The following is a 14,432-nucleotide window of genomic DNA, read 5'->3' as shown; positions in this document are numbered from 1 at the left end:
GGGCTGTACAATTTTGTGCAGGGTTCATAGTATATATAATATAGTATTAGTGTTCAAAGGTTTCATAAATAAGTGTAAAGTTAGATTTTTTCCATATTTCGTTTTAAATAGCCTACAAAAGTTTGGGTTTGAAGAATGTTGATGTCAAAAATAGTCAATTGCAAATGAAGTACATTCCACATAAGGTAATGGTTAGCTATAACCAGGTAACAGGTCCTTTAGATAAAATATTTCAATATTTAATTTATGGTGCAACTTAATTTATTTACTTCCGGTCCGCCGCTGGCTAACACTCCCTAACTTGACCGATGCATCTAATCCAGGCACCGCGAGACTTTAATCATAGTCTGTCGCGATATTGCCACGACAGTGAAAAAAAAAAAAATATGTGTCCCCAGTGGAGCGCAGTGTAGATTGTCAGTTGTCTTCTTTTTCAATCTTTACTTGCCTCTAAAAAGTTTTCAAAATAGGTTTTACTACTTTTTATATACTGATTGTTTATGGAAATTCCTATAGCCTATCAGTCAGCACTCTGCACGTTACAAACCCCATTAAAACATACTTTATATTCAACTATATAAAATATAGTAAGCCATATAAGAGATCTTGTGGAAATTGACAGGGCAGATAATTTGAAAGTACTTGAGCCACTGCTATAAAACCGTTAAAGCTTTCAATATGACAATAATGAACATTCAAAACATCCACTGTACATCTGTGAGCATATACAAGTAATTCTATTTTCCCCTGACTGGCTGTAATATTATTTGAGGACTTTGCCAATGATGCTTTGCCTGAAATTTTGCTTTACCAGCATCATTGTAATGTTTGTTTAGCCTTTGATTTGTACCTTACGTTGCTGTTATTCGTTGCTTTCTCTTCTATTGTGGTTTTGGTTGGTGTGCATGCTGGCAGCCTCAGTCATTTCTAATAACTGCATGCAATCTTATTCGAAACAAAAACAAATTCTCTAAAGCAGTTTTAAGAATATGTGTCACAAGTTGTTTTTGCAATCATACTTGTTTTTAAAGACTGCTCTAAGGGCCAGTGGTGTGAACAGACTCTCTAAGGGGCATGGGCAAATAGAGTGGCACTTCTCTAAGTTGCCTATTGGACCACAATTGGCATCCAAACTTTAAGTCAGACTCAAAATCAAATCACCCTTGTTCGTACATGTCTTCACGTGGAAATAATACACAGAATCAAATTGATATTGCTTTATGTAACAGTTCTTCCATTTCTTTATTTGCTTTCCAACCTCTTCACTGCTGAAGAGTCAGAAGAATATGAAGGATATGCACAGCAGATGGAAGCTGCAATTGTCTTTCAGTGATATCTTTTACCATAAAATGAGTCTCTCTTATTTTCAAGTTTAAGATTGTTCTAAAGCACCTTGGCTTGCAACAGTGATATTATGGACCAGTAAAATAAAGTATTACCTTTTTGCATGAACTAAAGAAAAGAAAAATAAAGAAAAACACACCTCAGTGTAAAGAAAATCAACAGCAAGTAATACCGTAGCATCTTCTGTATCTAGGTAAATCCCATTTCTCTCCCTCTTATTCTGTTCTAATGTGGTCCACGTTCATACAGTATGTGTCCCAAAGAACCCATTTCCACCTGGCATTACCATGCAACCTCAATCTGTATGTCAATACAAGATATGCATGCAAAACACACCGCAAACTGATTACGATCAGATCAGCGAGACCACATCTGGAGTTGGTCACTGTCTACGATTTCTATATTAAGATTTAATACCAGGTGTAAATGCAAAGAGCCATGATCAGATATTGGCATATCCAAAAACAGATGGCATGTTAACTGTTTCTGTGTAGTCTACATGACCTTGGTGGCACCGGTAAGAAAAGACCAGCCTGGTCTCACAGAATTCCGTGAAATGATCACGAACTGTTAACACCACATTACGTGGTGGTGTCACAGAATATGTGAAAATTTCCATGTGGCCACCATGGAAAACAATGCCACTGTAAAGTCAATGAGAAGATGACGTAGCATTAAAAGCGACTACGGTTGCGAGTAGTATGAAAGGCCGAAAATCTGCGTAGGGAGGTTGGTTGGGGTGGGGAACTCTTAAATGTCAGTTTACTTCAGAAGGAGAACTTTTAATGTCCTCTGAGAAAACCCTGGTGATGTCATAATGACGTCATCAGGGTCATCTCGGTTAAGGCATGGACACTACAAATTTATACTAGAAAGCCTGTGTTACAAACTGGGGGTGTGAAGTTAACCTTGGCGTTGAGCAGGTGGTGCTAATAATGCTACTAGTTACATTATGGGAATTGCAGTATCAAGCATTTTTGGAGCTTTACCCATATTACAGTATATAGGGACTAAAAGTCTGGGTATCTCAGCCTCTGCTGCTTCAATTTTGGCCATTCTTCTTTAACGTGTCAAGCAGGTTAACTGCACTCAAATGGAAGTTGTGTTTTTTTTCCGTTCTGTGCATATGCGGTGGTTTTTCTGACACACTACAACTCACACTCTGACTCACACTTTTCCTGGATGTTTTTTGATGTCAACAACTGGCTTACCATATTAGTTGGGGGGTGGTGGTCTACCAAAATTAAACACTATATGAATTCCAAGCATGTTGTAGGTTTTAAACTGTGACCCACACACATATATACACACACACACACACACACACACACACACACACACACACACACAAACACGCACACACACAGGAAATGTATTCAGTAAGTCAAATTGAACATAAGCTCAACAGCAGGTTACTCTTTATACAGTTACTCTGCTCACTATTCTCTATTGATATGAACATATCGACTGGTTTTGGAAACATCTGAAGTCTGATTGCAACAACCAACAAAACAAAAAAAGCTGTTACAATCCTTCCATAAACCATTTGTGCCTACATTCTGTATATGTATTAGCCTGGATGCCAGCCGAACTTAGCCCCGCCCACAACATTCGAGGTCTGGAAGTTCACATTCTGACTAGAATCTGAGTATGACCACGTCAGGCTATATTTGTATAGTTTGAGAGACAAAAATGTCTGTATTTAATAGCTGTTAAAGGTTAAGAGCTTCATATAAACAACCAACATAATATTGATTATTGTATAATCAAATTGGTCACACCACAAAATGGATACAAAAAGAACTCTATAGGCATTGATTCAGCAGGGTTATAAAAATTGGATGGTGCAACACAGCTATAGCATCCTCCATTTTGCACTCTCTCGTTCTCAGTTTTATCAATATTGCAAATGTGCTTGTCAGATCACCAAAGTTGAACTTTTAATAAACATGTTCATGCAGCTCTGTGAAGCGAGGTGACTCATTGAGGCACGCTTTTGTTCGCCTGACTCTGCTGGTTCAATGTTTTTGGCACAATACAGTTCCCTTTAGGAGTTTTTGAGGTCTATGGAAATCATTTCACACAGTTCTGTAAAAAAAATTCAAACTTCTTTAAGTAATTAATTCCCTCGGGATTGTCTTTTCACTGATATCTAAAAGCACCATGTCAGTTTCAGGGTCAGGATATTGTGCATGCTGGCTCACTCTCACACTATGAGTTACTGGGAAACTTTAATAGAACAGAGCCATCATTAATGCTATTTCTAACAAAATGCTGGCTGTGAAAAGGCACACTGGTTGCGCCTGTACTTTGTTCATACCTGCAACATTTCCAGCAACGTACTTTTGCACGTCATGTTTTCCAAGTATTTGAACTTACTTTGTCATTACTTATTTCAGGTAAAGCTGTCCCTTTCTTTTGCATTTACTTTTGTTTCCTGCCTTGTTTCATAATTATAAATGTATCAAGAAAAAGATTTCCACGAAGACAGCTCAACTTTGCAGCAGCATGTTTTGTATGATTATGAACTTGAAGACACCAAAAGAAAGAAAGAAAAAACAGTGTGGTATGTGTCTACCCAGTAACTTTCCACTTCCAGTCTGTAACTTTCCACTGCAGCACAGGCTGTTGGTAATGTCATCTGAATGGACCGAGTGGTGGCATGTTTCCTTGTTGTGGTGCTGGATGTGAAGTCTGCTTTACATACCATGACCTGCTGGGTCATTATGTCCTTAGCTCTTCTGCTTTGAGGCAGACATTTATTTCACATTTAGTTGTTTTCCTGGAAAACTTCTTGTGCCAAATGTTATTATAGCTTACATATAGATTTTCATTCAACAATTAAATATTGAGGTGAGAGCGATTATCCCATCGTATTTCAGACGACAATAGCAATACTTGCAGCTGGTAATGAGTGCAATTTCCAAAATAGGCCTATGTCTTACAAATTGCAACAAAATGTTAAGAGAACCAGTACTGAACATACGAGGGAGTGCGTTATTTATAGTAATCTCACAGATTAGATTGTGTTTATAACATGGCCACTAATATATAGGGATACACCAAGCATTCTCTATGGTAATAAATACTTGATTCTGAAGAATACCTGACTGACTTTTTTATGTGTTCAGCTGTGTGCCCTATTAAACTGAAAAATGCAAGCGCTCAGTCGTTCCTCCCTGTTGTTGCCTCTGCCTTTTGTGCATGATGCTTAATGGAGAGAGACAGACAGCATAGAGAAGCAGCCATTTTTTAAGTTTGATAAAAGAAAGCCAGCATTACAAACAGGGGGCATGGAGTTTGACAGACGGTTTGTCAGGCAGGTAGAGACTTATGAAAAGAAGTTACTGAGTTGCATTATAGGAAATGTGGGATCCAGTGTTTAAGGAGTTTCCCACCACTTCCTTTGCCTCTGCATTTTCTTTTAAATCTGTCTTTTGTGAGTTCCCGAACCTGATGGAAGTACAACACTGGAGTTCCCCTTTAACAAGATACAGCCATGCTAGCAGCTATGTGCCATAAGGTTAGTATGTCATCAATGGGTATAATGATAATGCTAACATGCTGATCTTTAGAATAAAATTTATCTTTTTCCCCATCTTAGTTTAGCATTTTAGCATGCTATAATTTGCTAATTAGCACTTAACAAAAAGTACCCCTGAGGCTGATGAGAATGATATCAGTTTTTTTTTATTTTATACATCCAATAGTTGAGTTACTTAACTGAATAAACAAAAATGTCAACCTCATGGCGGTGCTATACAAATAGTCAGAGGGTCCCCAAAATCAATAGGGTTTACATCTCTGGGAACCATGGGATATCTGCACCAAAATTTGTTCCAATCTATTTTGTAGATGTTGAGAGATTTCAGTCTGAACCAATCGACCGGACAGAGATTGTGTTGGGTGTTTTTTTTAGTGTCAACTCAAATGAGCAAAAACTCACAGTGTGTTTATTTTTTTAAGTCTCTGTCAAGCAGATCAGTTCAGAGAAAGCCTATAAGTCAAATCATGTAGTTTCTGAACACTGTTAACATTCAATAGCACTCAAGTACATATTCTGCTGGAGGCCTTTTAATGGAACAGAATGACCAGTTTGGTTAGATCTATGGGTTAGATCCATGGACTGTTTAAAACTGTTAGATCACCTGAGAGTAAAGAATGGTGTGGAGTACAGCAGTTCTTTCTTTGGTGCTATGAAGTTAGGGGAATAAATATTACATCATACAAGAATCAGTTAGCAAGAGCATTTTTTTTAATGTCATGACGTCTTTATAAACAACTGTAGCAAAGTAATCCCACAATGCACCTGTACAAGCACTTTACAGCCAAGGAAACTTTAATGAAAATCCTCACAAATAGCCACATTGACAAATACCACTCAAGTTACTTGGACTCAGTTTATCTTGCATAGATTATGTTCTAAACTTCATGCAGTGAAGTAAAAGAATTGCATGAACACAATTATATTCACTGGATCAATCCAGAAGACGAGGAAAGAGCGAACCCCCTTCTTCACATCTGAAATCAGGCGTCAGTTGTTGCAAATTAATACAATAACACCATAATATCACAATTTACGTTAATAAGAAATTTAAGCCATTTGAGTGGAAGACACCCTCTGAGTTCTAGAACAGGTGTAAAATAGATATAAAAAACTTTTCAACACTTTCTTGAGCAGTACATATATGTATGATGTGCATCTTACACAATAACAAGGCGTTACTCTGACACTCTTATGTGTTGAGAATGACCAACCCTTGAAAGTATATATAATAATATATTTCTGTATGGGTGGGAAATTTCAGAGATGATGTGAATATTTATGTTGATGAAGTGCATGCAGATGATGGACACTGGGGTTCTCTGGCTGGGCTGCAGGTCGGAACCGAACCCACGGCCGCTGAGCCTCTGTACATGGGGGGTACACTCTACCAGGTGAGCTACCCAGGCGCCCCTAACAAGTTTGTTTATGGCATATTGAACCTATGACAGCACAGTACAGTGTAGCAAATACATTTAATAATATACAACAAAATACTTATTTGTTCTAATAAAAAAAAAAAAAAAAAAAAAAAAAAAAACACTTTTCAAGAGCTGGTTGCTCAGCCTAATCCTGGAATTAAATGAGCCTATACGGAGAAATAGATAAAGAGAAAGATCCCGACAGAGCAAATCACCACCAGTCCTGTGTTCAGAATGATTCTGGTTAGTGGAGGTTCATGGAGAAGTTCATCCACGATTTTCTCCTGTTCCTGGACTGTAATGACCGGAGCTTCGGACTGCTTCTCCTGGAAGCCACAGAAACACTCTAAAGCCTTCATACACCTCCCACCCTCTACTCCTCCTCCTCCTCCTCCTCCTCCTCCTCGGCAGCCTTCCTCTTCCTCCTCTCCAACCCTCCCTCCTCTCCCTCCTCCCTCTTCTAGCATTTTAAGGTCAGGAATCTGTAAGTGGCAACCATTCTGGATTGGAAGGTGTGTTTCTTTTTCACTGGCTGTGATAGCATGAACATTGCTTGGTTGAGCATTTTCATGACTGGCCTCAATGCCACTGAGCTCGTCTGGCTGGTCTTGACACTTTTCTTTACTGAGCAAACTGTTTCCATTTAGGGTTGCATGGTTTAGAGGCTTCAAAGCAGTGATATCTTCTCCAGCTTTCTCTTTTTCTTGCGGTTTTAGTCTCCTTCTCTTGTTTAACCCCCACAGGGTAGTGGTTTTGATTTGTTCGTTTCTGGGCGGAGGAGTGCAGAGACTCACAACTACAACCACAGAGGCTGACACCCAAAACAAGATGGCTGCCACATACATGAAATGAACATCTTTGATGAAAGATGGCCGCTCATCAGGCTGATCGCAGTGAGGCTCGCGGTAAACCAATGCCAAAATCAGACGCAATACTCCAAGGGCAAACCCTACCATCCCACCCCAGAAGGCACCTGTCTCATTGCAGCGACGCCACAGTATGGCAAGCAAGAAGAGGGCCGCTATTGGTGGAGTCAGGTAATCTGTTACTTCTTGGATGTAATAGAACATCTGGCCTCCCTGCATCTCGATGATGACTGGCACCCAGGCAATGCTGATGACCACCATGAAAACCACAAAAAACCTGCCGACTATCACCAGCTCCCTGGATGACACCTGCTTTCGTAGCATCTTGTAAATATCCAATGTGAATATGGTGCTTGCGGAGTTGAAGATGGAGTCCAAGTCGCTCATTAGAGCTGCAATCATGACGGCCATCATAAGGCCGCGGAGACCAACGGGCATCACAAACATGACGAGCCGTGGGTAAGCCACGTTGCTACAGCCACTCGCAGAACGGCACACTTCCATGCAGTGCTCTGGGCTGATACACGCCAACTGATCAGCAAAAAAGATCCTGGAAATCATCCCTGGAATTGTGATAATAAATAAAGCAGTTATTTAGTGAGCCCACAGTCAGGATTAAGGGGTACCTTACTCAAAAAGCAATGAATGGCTCTACCTGGGATGACAATGATGAACATGGGGAGGATTTTCAGAAAGCCAGCCATGATAGTAGAGCCTTTGGCATGGGCAATGTTCTTCGCTGCCAGAACCCGCTGTACGATTACTTGATCTGCACACCAGTACCTTGAACACAGAGGGAGGATGCTTAGAGTTAACAATTAGTCTTCTACAAAGAATCAAGCAGCATTATAGCAAGGACACTGGTTCACTCCCCATTACCTGTGCTGTTTGTACTGACTCCAAAGGCTAACTTTGTGGGCAAATTGCTAGGCCATGGACACTTTTAAACACAGGGCTCCAGCAGGGTTATTATAGTGAACTAAAATGAAAACAAAAATAAGCAGTGAAAATATTTTTTATAAAACAAACTAAAGTAAAAATATATTGCGTGGTTAAAAAACTAATACAACTTAATGTAAATCATTTCAGTTTTTGGAACTCTTCTGGGGAGCATCCAGGTGCTCAGAAAATTTCATGGCAATCTGCTCAATATATTTTCACTGTTGATTTGTACAAGCTTGACACTAGCTCAAGAGGAAAGACCTGGGTACACACACATATAAGCACTACATGAAACTGAACCAGTTTGTCCAAGTCTGTCTATGTGGAAAGACTTAAACAAGTACCAAATAGAGGCAGGAGTCTGGCCCAGTAAGAAACCAGGCCAAGGCAGGTCTGGATCCCTTGGGCCTCGAAGTATCTTCAGAGCATCTGGCTTTGGGTTTAGGTGGAGGTGGCAGGATTCAGAATATGTCAGGTTGGATGAAGACAGCAAGATGGCAGTGATATTTGGAGCAGCCTGCATGTACTTGGTCCTCACCCCTTAAAATGACAGGGCAGGACATGGTTTAGCATATGGTATAGTATGCAGATGGAATTGCAGTTTACCTGATTATACGGTATTAATGGTTTAACGATGCATAAAGGAGATCAAAAAAGACCTTCAAGTCCTCCCACTTTGAAGAGGCTGATGCCTGTGAGGCAGAGTGCTCCAGCGATCATGAGGAATGCCTGGACCGTATCCGTGTAGATGACAGCAGCCAGACCTCCAGTTACTGTCAGCAAAGCTGTCATGGTGATGAGGACGATGATTGACAGATAGAGGTTCCACCCTAAGGATTCCTGAATGAACAAGGCACCGGCATAGAGATCCACGGACAATTTGGTGAAGATGTAGAGGATGAGAGATAACGCTGCAAAATACACTTTCAGTCGGTTCCCGCCAAACCGTTTGGACAGGTACTCCGGCATGGTGTAGACTCCGGACTGAATATACACAGGGATAAATATCCAGCCTAATAACTGGAGCAATAATAGAGCATTTAATTCCCATGCAGCCACGCTCAACCCGCTAGCAGCACCTGATCCAGCTAGTCCAATGAAATGCTCGCTTCCTATGTTGCTGACGAATAGAGATGCTCCTACAGCCGCCCAATTCATGGAGCGTCCAGCGAGGAAGTAGCCACTCACTGTGCTCTTATTGGCTTTCCACATGGCAAAGAAACCGATCGCTAGCACCAGGATGAAGTAGATAACTACAACGATGATGTCTGCCGCTGCCATGGTAGCAGCCATGTTTGAGCACTTTTGTAGATCTTTAACCGAACAAAATTAACTGTTGTTCTAGCACTGCGTAGCACTGTTTTATCCAGGTGCAATATATTTTCCTTTTATGTCTAGTTATGACCCTACATGAACAATTTACGTGCAGATACACTGAAATATCCACTAATTTAAGTCCACAGATTTCTGTTTTAATCTGATTTTAGGGTGTCAAAATGTTGTATTCAGCTGGGCAACAAAATCATCATATACAGTCATCTGCACATTGTCTAATATAAATCAGTTAGCAAGCAGAAGTCGGAGATAAATGTTCCTTGTTCCTTTGTAGTTAAACTCAGTTTTTGGAATCAATGCAGGAATCAATGCAGGTTGCGGCTTGTCGCTGGGTTTTGATTGAGGGAGCCTCAAAAGAATATGATCATCTGGATCCTGCAACAAACACAAATGTACAAACAAAAAAGTAAAAAAAAAGCTTCCATAACGTACATGTAGCCCCCAGTACCTTTACGGTCACTGTTTGGTAGGCAGTCAGCCGAAGCATTTTCCATGAGAGGACGTCAATACGCTGCCTAATCATTCAATTCAATTTCAATTCAATTTTATTTATAGTATCAAATCATAACAAAAGTTATCTCAAGACACTTTACAGATAGAGTAGGTCTAGATCACACTCTATAATTTACAAAGACCCAACAATTCCAGTAATTCCCCCAAGAGCAAGCATTTAGTGCGACAGTGGCGAGGAAAAACTCCCTTTTAGGGAGAAACCTGGGACAGACCCAGGCTCTTGGTAGGCGGTGTCTGACGGTGCCGGTTGGGGGTGTGATGAACAGCAGCAATAATAGTCACAATAAAGATAATGGAACTATGACTACTATTAGTTACTCATTACTCATTAGTTAGGAGTCTCATGAGAAAAAAAATGTTCAAAATCAAAGCTACAAAGGTTGGGATATCCTGATTTTTTATTCCTAGTATGAGTCAAATGCCAAAACACTGGATAATACATTTCCCATAATGCAGCTTAGTAGTGTCTTTCATTAGACCCTACCTATCCATTACACATCTCCACATCTCCTTGATTTGTCAATTTGTCTGTTTCTAGATCAAGAAAGAACTGTTAAGCTCACATCTACACCTCCAATCACAAACCAAGCTAACCCTAATGACATCACCGGAGCTGTTTGGCTAATTTCCTCTAGGAGACAAAAAAAAGGACATCATACAACTGTTTTTACAGGATGAGTGGATGAGTAAACTGATCATCAGCTGGGTGACCTGACCTAAGTCTGCTCATTTCTTTAACCTTCTGTTTGAACTATTATGTCACTTGCATATAAGTTATTATTTTTCAAATGTCAACAAATATCCAGGAAGGCTTGTAGAATTTGGTACATAAAGGAAAAGCCTTGATTAATGCAACCCCCTGGTTATATCAATACCAGTGCAAGCTGTGTAAACACGGAACATGTTTCTTTTCTTTTCTGTCCTGTCTTTCCGATGCACCTGCACAGCAGAGCCTTTTATAAAGCCTATTTCCTCATCTGGCCTTTTTAAAAGGGTGGAGGATCTTGGGACTGATAAACAGCTGTCTGTGCCAGAAGTGGAGTAGTCAGCACTTAACCCATTCTGCCAGGCTGTCATTTAAGAGTGACAGAGCAACTCACCATGAACAGTTCCGGTAAATAAATTATATAAGATAGCAGCACCGCAGCTCAGAACAAAAGACTCACTCCTCCAGTTTGCAGACTGGACTTCTGATTAGTCTCGAATGAAGTCACAAGTCTTCTTAAGCAAATTGCAAGGGAAGTCTTGCAAATCTTTCAAGTCTCTGAATGCCAAACATCGTATATTCTATTTCTATAGTGGGGTGTTTGAAAGATGTGGCCGTTTAGGCAGGGAGGGTATCAAGTTGCATTACAGGGAAGTGGCATATTCTAGATCCTAAAAGTCAGGATATCTCGACCTCTCCATAATTAAAGCATGATTATTACTGAGAACCTTTGCAAGTTTGTGCTGCTGTTTGCATTTTTCAAGAAGAAGGTTGGGAGGGTTAGGGCTGCAGGTAACTATTATATATTTTTTTGCGATTATTCTGCCAGTTATCATCTCAATCGATGCAATTGTTTGGTCTAAAACATGTAAGAAATATCATGAAAAAAAAAAAAATCAGTTTCTCATAACCCAAGGTAACATCTTCAAATGTCTTGTTTTGTCTGACCAAAAAAACTAATTGTTTATTATTGAAGAAGACTAACGATTTAATAGTTGCTACTTAATTTTCTGGCACCAAATGCCTTTGTAGACCTTGTAACATGGAAACTATGAGAAAATGAAATGCTACAAGGCTCTGGGGGGGAATTTGCTAAACATAAAGTGGTGTATTAATATTTTGTCGAAGTCACAACTCAGCTGCTCTCTAGTAATAACTAGCTGTATTTTCTGTAAGCAACGCTATCACTAGCCTTGTTACGGGACTGTAGTACGAGGGTCTTGCATCAGGGCTGGTTGTTTGTTGCTTAGCAGTTGCTTCATTCACTTTATTTTAGCTCTGTGCAGGCAGCAAGAGAATATTTCACTTGCGTAAACGGCTGGAAACAATAGCATCAGTGACATTTCCTCAACAGAGTTGGACCTATACTGTATTTCCACGTGCAGGGTGTACTCCTAGTGCTATTTGAGTAAGTCAATATTGAATTAAAATCATTAGTACAAATATAACTGACTTCTTGAGATGGATTTTGGGTAAACCGGTTTAGTCATGTACAGCTTGAAGGCATCTATAGTTATTTCCTCCTCTTAGAGAGTTTTGTTAGGAGACTATTCCAGTCGTTTTTTTATGTCTTAAATTATTCTTGTTTTTAGATATTTATTGTGTATCTTGTTATATCTTTAATGCACCTACAGTTGTGGCACTCACAATTTCATTGTAGGGGTCTCTGTGCAAAGACAACAAAGGTTTATCTTATGTTATCTTATCTTATTGTCAAACAAGCTAGACCTGCAGGGAGGTTTTTACAAGTCTTCTATTTTATTCTTCTCCATTGAGCGAAGGGAGTCATACTGCTATGCTCTCTACAATATGGTTTCAATTCAAAATATGGAATTTGAATTGATTTTAATCTCATTTATGTACACCTTTTCTGGAGGACGCTAAAAGCTCAAATGCACTTAATGTCCTGCACCCACAGGTGTTTCCACTTATTCTAGCTAATTAAACCTCTGCTCAGGTTCAAGTTCGGTTACGTTAGAATTGCACCAGATCACAAAAAAAAATAAATGACAAAGATTAATTTCTGATGAGGATAAATATAGTTATATAGATATAATTAGGCAAATAAATGAGAACGCATGTGTGGTTGGACCATGGGTGTGTGGCAGCGTGTTTGAACTCACTTCCTTAAGACTTCATAAAATAACATTCTTAATATGCCTATGATATTCTGCAGGAGAGACTGTAGCAGCAATTTATAGGATGCTTTTTTTCCCATCATATTCCTAAAACATTCTTATAGTTTGGTTGCTGGTTTAATTAATTGTGGTTGTTACAAGTATTTTTAAATCAATTCTGATTTAATTGGTAGTCACTCTTATACTTCAATTGGACTTTTTGTTACTGAAAGTATAATGATAAGTTTGATATTTAAAATTCCTGTAGTTTCATACAAAATATGGTTTATGCAAAAAAAAAAAAAAAAATATGGCTGTGTTTTATTACCGTTTTATTTTTATGATTTATCTAATATTACTGTAATACAAAGGGACTTTCTGTGTAACTGCGAGTATTATAATGAACCGTTTCCTACAATATTAATGTATAGGCTATTATTGAACAATTAAAGTATGTGGCTGCTGGCTGTATTTCCCTTAAGAGACCTAGCACATAAGTGACCAGTTTGCCATTGTATATGTTTCAACCTCTAATGAAATTCTTAGAATTTTTCTTCAAATTCTTGCAGTGACTTTTTTTTACTGTAGGCCTATTACTACAATATTCAAATAGAAGTTAAACGTGTCTGTGGTCATAAGCAGTGCAAAGAGTTACACAAACATTCGAGACTCAACTACTATTAATTAAATACAACAGCTTATGTGAAAAAACTCGCCCGTTTAAATGTCTATCGCGATATTTTAGCTCTAAACACTTCAAACAGTAAAAAACTATGTACTCACCTGCTAGATAGCTTATTTCCTGTACCTCCTTTGCTGTGGAAAGTTTCCTGTCAAACTGGTCCTCAGTATGTAAGGAACGCGAGCCTCCGCCCACCGCAACATCATCATCATCATCATCATCACCACCTGTGTGGAGGCGGGAACAACAGGCTGTTCGCTCACTGATGAAGATGATGATGATGATGATGATGATGATGATGATGATGATGTGCAAGTTAACGTGGATACAGCCATCTAACCTCACTTGATACACTGATACAACTAAAAACTGCATTCATTTACTTGGGTCTAGGCTATTTAAACTCGATTGGTGCCAAAAACATAATAAATAGCATGTTACATATTTTAGCATAATCTCACTTTATGGATATTGTGTAGGCTGAATGAATATAATCACATTGGAAACTGATATTGATATGATATTATGTATTTTTTGACTTTTAAACTTAACTATAATATTTAAAAACTAATCTTAACCTACAAAATAAATTGTGAATTGCATGTCAAAAATAGATGGACATTTTGGGAAATATTCACTTTCTTGCATATAGTTAGGTGATTGATACCACTCTTATGTCTGTGTTATGAAGCTACAGCCTGCTTGTCTTACCTTATCTTACCACAGCCTGGTCTCACAGAATCTCCCGTGAAAAGATCACGAACTGTTAACACCGCATTACGTGGTGGTGGCACGGAATGTGTGAAAATTCCGTGTGGCCACCACGGAAAACAATGCCAAAGTAAAGTGTTATGGAAACGTAAGCCCACCCACCCATCCTTAACTTAAGGGGCCGTGTTCATTTGACGGAATTCTTCCGTGGGCCCATCACGGAATCTTTTGCAATTCCGTGAAACTGCCAC

General features: G+C 39.2%; 1 protein-coding gene across 1 annotated transcript; it reads right to left on the bottom strand.

The window, feature by feature from the left end:
- Positions 1–6,459: 6,459 nt before the first annotated feature.
- slc5a3a (solute carrier family 5 member 3a) lies at positions 6,460–13,672 on the bottom strand. The gene is made up of 5 exons (XM_031292142.2): positions 13,572–13,672; positions 8,777–9,827; positions 8,462–8,657; positions 7,831–7,958; positions 6,460–7,738 (listed from the first exon to the last, which is right to left on the bottom strand). The coding sequence occupies exons 2-5, from the start codon at positions 9,408–9,410 to the stop codon at positions 6,477–6,479; spliced, it is 2,220 nt and encodes a 739-aa protein (XP_031148002.1). The 5' UTR covers positions 9,411–9,827; positions 13,572–13,672; the 3' UTR covers positions 6,460–6,476.
- Between the last annotated feature and the right edge of the window lie 760 nt (positions 13,673–14,432).

This window comes from Sander lucioperca, chromosome 24, assembly GCF_008315115.2.
Source record: "Sander lucioperca isolate FBNREF2018 chromosome 24, SLUC_FBN_1.2, whole genome shotgun sequence".
In the NCBI taxonomy this organism is placed as follows: Eukaryota; Metazoa; Chordata; class Actinopteri; order Perciformes; family Percidae; genus Sander; species Sander lucioperca.
Note: the sequence above shows the minus strand (reverse complement) of the source record. Positions and strands in the feature narration are given on the sequence as shown.